This window comes from Balaenoptera ricei, chromosome 11 (genome assembly GCF_028023285.1).
Source record: "Balaenoptera ricei isolate mBalRic1 chromosome 11, mBalRic1.hap2, whole genome shotgun sequence".
Classification (NCBI taxonomy): Eukaryota; Metazoa; Chordata; class Mammalia; order Artiodactyla; family Balaenopteridae; genus Balaenoptera; species Balaenoptera ricei.
Window position 1 is genome coordinate 103,715,561 of NC_082649.1, and position 8,838 is coordinate 103,724,398.

Genomic DNA, 8,838 nt, shown 5'->3' on the forward strand with positions numbered 1-8,838 from the left:
CGGGCAGCGTGCAGCCTGCTGGAAAATGTAGTTCCCGGCTGAGAGGGCCGGGCTAGAGGCGCCGAGGCAGGCGCGCGGCGGGCAGGCCTGGAGGGGGCGGGTCCGCGCGGGCCTCCAAGCCGCCAGCCCCGCAGCGGAGAGGTCACGGCGTGAGGCCGCCGCCACAGTCGCCGCGAGGTCGGGGCTCTGGGCTGCACCATGGCCTACTGCCGGCAGGAAGGTAGGAGATCGGGCTGCGTGGAGACGGCCTACGAGGGCCTGCAGGGGACACGCGGTCTGTGCAGCCCCCCGGACCCCCGCGCCCCCACTGCAGGCGCGGGCGACAGTCCTCGGGACCCTCGGGTTGGGCCCGGCGGCGGGGTCGCCATCCCCGGTTTTCAGATGAGAAAACCGAGGCCCGGGTAAGAGCGAGGCCGGCCGAGGTCACCGTGAGGCTCGAACCCGGACCTCGGAGGGAACAGCACATGGGGGAGCTCGTAAACTAGGGCCGGGGGTCAGGGCTGTGCGAGCGCGCTGCCTGCGGCTGGTAACGGGGAATTTATTGATATTAATTATAATGTTACTATGGCGCTCACCACACACCACGTGTTCCCGTTTGCACCGCCTTCAACTGTCCCGGAAAGTCGCCCCTCGGTGGGCGCTGCGCTGGGGGTGGGAGTGCCGCCCGCTGGGACGGGTCAGGCTCTGGTCCAGGAGTTTTGTGTGGTCTGTCTCGCGACGACCTTCCTAAGTCAGGCCCTGCTTTTATCCGGAGAGTAAACCAAGACCCAGAAGTGACTTGGGTAAGCCACACGGCCGGCAAGTCGCAAAGCTGGGGTTGGAGCCCCGCGGTCTGATTCCAGAACTGCCCAGTCTGGTGCCCAGTGGACTCCAGGGAGCCTTCCGCTCAGAAGACACCCTGCGCAGAAAACAAAACAAAATAAAACAAAGTTGGTCCCCGCCTACTGTCTCTCTGCTTGTTACCTCTACCCGGGACCTCAAAAGTCTCCAGGCCGGGTCCAGGGGTTTTCCTGCACAACCACTAACCGGCTCTGTCCCTGAGCTGCCACCCAACTCCTCCAGGGCCTAGTGTTCAGTCTTGTAAAATGAGAAGTTGATCTTCATTTATTCCGCTCATATTCATGAAGCACCTTCTCGGTGCCAGGTGAGGGGAATGGTGGACACCTGAGACTATAAAGCTCCAGAGCGAGCTGGAACTCACCCAGAAATCCTTTAGCGAATGGTCCAGCTCCCTCAGTTAGTTAAGGGAATCTTAAGCCCAGAGATGGAGGTGACCCACCCAAGGTCATGCTTCAGTTAGGAGAACAGCTCAGTCTAAAATGCTACGCCTTTTCCCAGTACCCCATTCTGCTCCTGGAATCCTCCTTCCCTGGGTCATAAAACCATAATACTCACTGATGTCTCTAATGAGTAGTTTCCATTGATTGATATTTAACTCTGCCATGAGCAAAAGTCCTCTGCCCTCACCACTTTGTTAGACAGCAGGTCTCTTGTTTTTAATTTCCTTCTTCTAAGTCTAATTTACTTCTTCATTTAGCAAATTTTTTTTTAGCCTTTTGGGTATAATGAAGCTATAATCCTCATTCTTGAGGGTTTCTAGGGGTTGCAGGTTCTCTGGGAAGCAGAGACAGGTGTTTAGATCCCTATCTTTTCCTGGATCAAAGATTTCTCTCTTTCTTAGTTTGGGGATGAGAATTAAAAGCACTCACTTTAGGCCTTCCCTAGTTTTTATCTTATCCATGCCACTGTCCCCTAAGTCCCCAACTTCTTGTTTTTCTACCCACCGATTCTTTATGCTTCCCATGGGACTTAGAGAAACGGTCCCAAACCCCTTCCAGATTAAGGCTGATGTGACCGAGCCCCTTGCCTGATCCGGCTTCTGCTACTCTCTAACCACCCATCACTGACCAGCCACACTGGCCTCTGGCCGCTCCCTTTGCCTGGTGCACCCTTCTTCCAGCTCTTCTCATGGCTGCCTCCTCATCCTTTAAGATTCAGCTCATATGTCACCTCATATGTCACCTCAGTGAGGTCTTCTCTGGGCCTTTGTGTCTTTCACATCCTAAACTCTTTGAAATTACCTGGTTTATTTTTGTCATTTTCCTTCCTGTCTATGTTCTTGCAGCAAGCCGGGAGCATTAGATGGGCCATATCCCCGGCACCTTTACCCAGTGAACCCATACACACGGCTGCCCTCTGTTCTGAGTGAATCACTTGCCTGTGCACATTTACTTCAGGGGCCCGCCCCCCAGCCTTGGGGTTAAAGGCCTTAGCTGGGCGTTCAAGGTGTTGGGCAGCGTGGACTCAGGCTCGCTCTCTGGCCCAGGGCCACACTGTTCCTGTCTTTGTTCCTCCTTTTCTAATGCTGACCCTGTTCTCTCCTGTTGTGTCAACAGACGTTTATTGAGTACCTGTGATGTGCCAGCCACTGATCACATGGCAGTGGGCACAGGTGGGCGGTCTGCCTTTGTGGCATTGTGGAGGTGGCGGGCGCCCCTTCTGGGTCGGATGTACCAAGAGATTATGCTGTGTAAAGACCCACGCGTGTTCTAGGGGGAGTGAGACCACCCATCCATGTTTTTTTTTTCTCTAACCTACTTCATGGTGATAGCTGTTCTGTCTTCCGCCCTCTGCTGAGTCTGGGGTCTTCATGTCTGAATTCAGAGTTCATTCCTCCATTCACTTTTTCAACAAATACTGATTACCCACTATGTCTTGGGCACTGTTTTAGGCTCCGAGGATACTGCAGTGAATGGAATAGACAAATCCTTGCCCCTGAGGAGCTGACAGTTCAGTGGGGGAGACAGGTGGTAAACAAATACATAATTGTTAGGTGAGAAAGAGCAGGTTAAGGGTGATGGGGAGTGATGAAGGAAGATGGCATCTGAGCAGGAGGTATGAAGTCAGGGAGAGGGAGGCTGTGAGGGTATCTGAATGTGCTCCTTATTTTCCCATTGCTACGATATGAATGTGTCCCCCCAAAATTCATCTGCTGAAATCCAAACCCCAAGGGTGAATGGTATTAGTAGGTGGGGCCTTTGAGAGGAGCTTAAGTCATGAGGGTGAAGTCCTCATTAGGTTGTTTAAAAAGGTTGATTCTCCTATAGTGAGTCCAGCATCAGGGAATCCCTGCTTCCTGAATTTGAGAAATACATTTTTGTGTTGATTTTTAAGTTTTTCTTTTATTACTGCCATGTAAACATCTAAGGAACCTGCTCTTATAAACATGTGCCCGTGGGCTTCAGGGACTCTAAAACCGGACAGATGAGTGGATTGAATTCTCACAGCATTCCGTTTACATTAATTCAGTCTCGTAGATGATATCTGACTGAATTGCCCCTTGCACGGAGAATGTGCTTCTGTGCCAGGGGTGGGCCCTTGAGGTTACTGTCGCTGTGCCACCGTCTGATGGCCAAGGTCGTCCAAGGCCAGTCTCTGACCGAGGAGCCTTTGCTGTGGAGACCAGGAAGGCGCTGGCCCTCCTTGGCTGGGAGTTAAGTCCACCCCAGGCCTTTTCTCCCATCGGCCGTGATCATGAAAATCTTGACTTGGAACTCTTAAGAGGGCATAAGGTGGTTATCCACATCCTTCTGAATATGCTTGTATCAACTTTTTAAGGTTATCTTGGAAGTGAAAACAAGCATTTTTATATTTTCTCCAGAGAAATGTAATGAGACTTCCAGTCTAGCTGGTTACCCCACTCGTGGGCAGTCATGATGAGTTCTTTTTTCACAGTTGGGACTCGGGGATCGGTGAGCACTGTCCTTTTGTCCGTCCTGTGTCCACTCTCAGACACTCCTGCTGGGACAGGCGTGCAGCAGACAGGGCGACACACTCGCGATCTTTCAGACCAGAATCTGTGTTCCTGCTCTGCCTTCACGTACTGTGTGTCTTCAGGCTGGTTTCCTACCTTCTCTGGGCCTCCGTTTCCTCTCTCTGTACACAGGAGATTAGTAATACCCACCTCACGGTGTTGGTGTAAGGATTAAATGAGCCAACGGGTGGGGAAACTCATTGAGTAGGGCCCAAGCGCGTAAAAGATGCAGTTATGTTCTGCCGTTAACGATTCTGATTCCAATTCCAGTGTGTGGGTATTTCCCCCACATCAAGCAATTCTCTGACACCAGCAGTATGTCCTACAATTCAGCTCAGTCTGTCACTGTTTACCTGGAGATGGTGTCAGATCCCACAGTTTAAGGGCTCAGTCCTGCAACACCCCTCCCCCCCCCGCCGCCCCCCCGCCCCAACTGCAGGTGCCAATCACAAGTCCAGGTTGCCATCTGTTCTTCTTAACCACTGGCTGTAGATCAGAGGTTCCCACGACCTCCTCCTAGCTAGCGTTGGATTAATTTGCTAGAGCAGCTCACAGAACTCAGAGAAACAGTTTACTTACTAGATTGCTGGATTATTATAAAAGGATAGAATATTATATTATAAAAAGATATAACTCAGGAAGAGCTGGATGGAAGAGACGCACAAGGCAAGGTGTGGGGAAGGGGCGGAGCTTCCATGCCCTCTCTTCCTGAACTCCACGTGTTCACCTGTCCGCTTGGGCTTTTGCGGAGGCTTCATTACATAGGCATGATTGATTAAATCATCGGCCACTGGCAGCTGATTCTGCCTCCAGCTCCTCTCCCTTCCCCAGGGTGGGGTGTGTTGGGGGGAGCGGTGAGACTGAAAGCTCCAACCCTCTAATCCCAGAGCTGTTTCTCCTGGCAACCAGCCCCCATCCTCAGGCTCCCCCAAGTCATCCTATTAACATAACAAAAAGACCTTTATGCTCTCATCACTTGGGAAACTGAAATTTTAGGAACTCTGTGCTAAGAATGGGGTCAGAGGCCAAATATTTCTTATTCTAAATGACAGTATCACATCCTTCGATACAGTGTAACCCATCTCTCTGGGGGATGTCCAGGAAGGTGCCTGAGAGGACTCGGCTTGTGGGAGGGACCTGGAACATTCTGGGTGGGGCTGTGCATCAGTCACTCGGGAGCCCATTAGTGGTGTGGACGTGCAGAGAGCTTGATTCAGCTTCTGTTCTGTGAGGCTGGGCCTCTGGGCCTCATAAGCCCCACAGGTGCCTCCCGTACCCAGCAGGCTTGGACGCCTTGACTTGGCCTGAGACCGGCCTCCCCATTGGTCTGGGCCCGGCTGAGATCTTGGTAAACAAAACTGTCAGAGCTGAGATGAGCAATTGTGTCAGCTTATTTATTTTGCTTAGCACGCAGCACTTTTGCAGGCTGCTTTCAAGTGTTCTGAACACTGGCCAGAATTACCAAGGCCTTTAGGTTCTTCAACATGCCCTGGCTGCCCGGCCCCAATCCTTTCCCAGGCCACTTGGGACAAGCCACCTTCTCTGAGAGAGAATGGGAGGTGTTGGAGCAGAACCCTCAGGTGTTCTGGAGCAGGCCGTGGTCCTGAGCGTGCCGAGGGTCAGCCGCCATTACTGTCACCCCTCCTGGGAGACCCTGTACAGGTGTGGGGAGGGTGTAAACACCAAGTACCTTCCCTCTGTCCCCTCCGCTGTCCTCACTGGCACGTCTCTCTGGTGTTTACCGTCACCCTCGTGCTTTTCCCAAGCCTCTTCCGGAGGAGCCCGATAGGTGAAATGTTATCTGAAGGCGCCTGCTGGCAGGTCCCGAGGGGCCTGGAGCAAGTGGACCAGGTGCTCACAGGGACGGGAAGTGACAGAGCCGTCAAAGCGCATGGGAGTTCTGAGCAGAGGAAGAAGACCCGTTTGTTACATGTCAGCAAACTTGGGGACTGAGAACAGCTGCATTTGATGGCTTGGGGCGTCTCGTCTCCCACCCGAGGATGCACATGGCGCCAGCAGGAGCCGTCTTCCTCCTCCCCAGTCCGGTCACAGGCACGTGATGCAGGAGCGGCTGCTAGACCTTCCCCCAGAGTCAGCAGTGAGCGAGTCCCCAGCCTGGGGAGCACCACTGAACTCACGTCAGGGTTTCAAATGGGACAGTCTTCAAACAAGGTTTTCGTGGCTGCTTGGGTTTAGGGCTGATTCACAGCTCCTGGGTGAAACATTTCTCCCTCTGTTCTCCAAACACTAGGGAAGGATCGAATCATATTTGTGACCAAAGAAGACCATGAAACTCCAAGCAATGCGGAGCTGGTGGCCGACGACCCCAATGACCCGTACGAGGAGCACGGTGAGTGCCGGGCGGGGGTGGGAGTCCAACGTCCCTGGTCGCGGCTGGGTTTCCAGGTGTCTACCTTGGCCACCACTGCTCCTAGAACACTGAGTGCGTCTCCATCAGGTGTGAGGGGCTGTGTGCTTTCCAGCCCTCGTTCCCACGCGCTTCCCTGGCCATCAGGCTGAACCTAGGAGTTTCTTCTTTCTTCTGCCTCTCTTTCTCCTGAGTTTTTGAATGGTTTTCCGTTTTTACAAGAATGGAGCGCAGTGCTGTGGCACGTCACTCGCTTTTTCCTGCCCACCATGCCTTGGACATCTTCCAGCCTCGCTTGTACCAGTCCTCACACTGTGCTGAGCTGAGAGCAGCTGAGGGGCGGGAGGGGCTTGAGGAGAAGGTCCGTGGCGCAGGGGGTCCTGACCATCTGTGTGAAAGGAGGAGACCAGCACCTTGACTCCTTAAAGTGTTTGGGCTTTCAAAGCTTCTCAGTAACCATCCGAGCGGTCGCTTCCGCTTTGGATTAAACGGTTTCCCTGTGTAGTTCTTGGAGCACAGGCACGGCCACAGCACTGGGAGGCGGCTTAGGACACAGAGCAGTGCTGCACACGGAGAGAGTCGCTGATGGTGACCTTTCCGACTGAGCCGGGAATGCTGGGCTTGTGCCGGGCATTTGAACCCCATCCCGAGGGAGCGGCAGGCCCACCGGTGAGTGCCGGCCAGGCAGCGGTTCATGTTACCGTTATGCCTATGAGGACTGGTCTTGGTTTTGCTTTTTCTGAAACCTCAGGGAGCTCCTCTCACCCTTCCTTGCCCATCTTCCCGTCCCAGGACTGATCCTGCCCAACGGAGACATCAACTGGAACTGCCCGTGCCTTGGGGGCATGGCCAGCGGCCCATGTGGGGAACAGTTCAAGGCGGCCTTTTCGTGCTTCCACTACAGCACAGAGGATGTCAAGGGGTCGGACTGTGTAGACCAGTTCCGGGCCATGCAGGAGTGCATGCAGAAGTACCCGGACCTCTATCCCCAGGAGGAGGAGGAGAAGCCAGCAGATCGATTAGAGGAAACGGCTGTCTCTGAGGCCACCACGACCAAAGAAGAGGAGGGGTCCAGCTAATGAGGGCCCTGGGCGCTGGGCTCCAGCCTCCTTCAGAGAGGATGACCCTCTCCAAGAAAGTGTCTCTCCCTCTGTTGTTCTGTGCACTGTAATGTACAAAGTAACTTATTGAGCTGATCAGGGGTCTTGGCCCCTGGACATCTACACTGAAAAATGGGTTGTATGTATGTGTGTCTCACATAACCTGTCAGCGAATGTAGCTGCCACTTTTGAATTCTCAGATTGTCCTGAATTTTGCCATTTTGAAATAATGTGCTGAATAATCTCAGCAACCAAAAATCTTTATCTGGGGAGTGTCTCTTGTGAGTGAGCTGATTTGTTCTGATTCATTGTATCCCTTTTAGTAGATTTTATACCCAGTTGGAAAGTGAAATAGAAACAAACATCTTCCTTTAAAAATGCTGGAGGGGGGCCATTCCTTACAGAAGAGGCGGGATGATCAGACCTTGAGTATTTGACGAAGCACTATGCTTCATTTCTGATGTATTTTGGTTTCCAGTTTGCATTGAGCTCCAGGTTTTCTACGTTTCGAAAACAGAGCTTTGGACCCTCTGAGTGACTGCCTTTGGAAGTGAAGAGAAAGGCTGTTTTTTTCTGTTCTTGTTATCCCAGAAGCCCTGCTTTGGGGTCTGTGTTCACACTGGCTCTGTCTCAGCCTGTTCAGATGCAATGTTCTTGAGAGGTGGGGACCTAATCATTACCAAAGTAGCACCTGAGAGAGGAAACGGTGTCAATTAAAAGGAAAACATGATTTTTACCTGATTTTTGAGTGGGTTTTAATTTGCTTTTCCTAATTAAAAATGTTGTGATATAAGGAAATATAAATTATGAAAAATTCAATTGAAATTCTCCTGTGAAGATATTGGTAGATCACTTTGAATCTGTTAAAATTTTCTGTGTTGCTTCCATACGGAGCTCACTGATTCTGTCTGTGAGCAGATGCCTTCACACAGGCGTCGCTGTCAACTTTAACGTGTTGTATTTGTTAGAAATGAGTCCCAGCCCACACTGCCCAGGGGACATGAAGCATGAGCACAGGAGGCTGCCTTACACCCCAGAGAGTGAGCTGTTGGCTCTCTGAAGCCTGGAGGCCCAGCTCAGGGTGAGGAGTGCCGTTGTGAGTCTGGGGTCAGGAAGCCGGAGCCACCAGCTTTGGAAGCCGTGCAGCCTGGAGGAGGCTTGGGACTACTTTGAGCTGCAGGCAGAGCCTTGCATGTTTAACAAACATACTTTTTCAGGAAACGTTTTAGTCAAGATGTCACTGACCTGTGACTAGTCCTGGATCCCATTCATTTGATACATTCAGGGAACCTCTGCCGTCCATGTCCTAGGGACACGGGAAGGTGACTTATCTGGCCTCTGCTTGTATGAAGCTACAGTCCAGCCAGGGGTCAGCATTTACTAGAAAGCAAGAAGAATCAGAAAAGCAGATCCCAGGGGCAAGGACAGGATGGCAGAGTAGAAGGACCTGAGCTCACCTCCTCTCACGAAAACACCAAAATCACAACTAACTGCTGAACAATCATAGACAAAAAAGGACTAGAACCTACCAAAAAAGATATTCTACTTCCAAAGAC

The 8,838-nt window shown here is 52.1% G+C and overlaps 1 protein-coding gene across 1 annotated transcript; it reads left to right on the forward strand.

The window, feature by feature from the left end:
* The first annotated feature begins 47 nt into the window (after positions 1-47).
* CHCHD4 (coiled-coil-helix-coiled-coil-helix domain containing 4) lies at positions 48-8,023 on the forward strand. Its single transcript, XM_059940464.1, has 3 exons — positions 48-220; positions 6,066-6,164; positions 6,975-8,023. The coding sequence occupies exons 1-3, from the start codon at positions 199-201 to the stop codon at positions 7,259-7,261; spliced, it is 408 nt and encodes a 135-aa protein (XP_059796447.1). The 5' UTR covers positions 48-198; the 3' UTR covers positions 7,262-8,023.
* Positions 8,024-8,838: the final 815 nt, after the last annotated feature.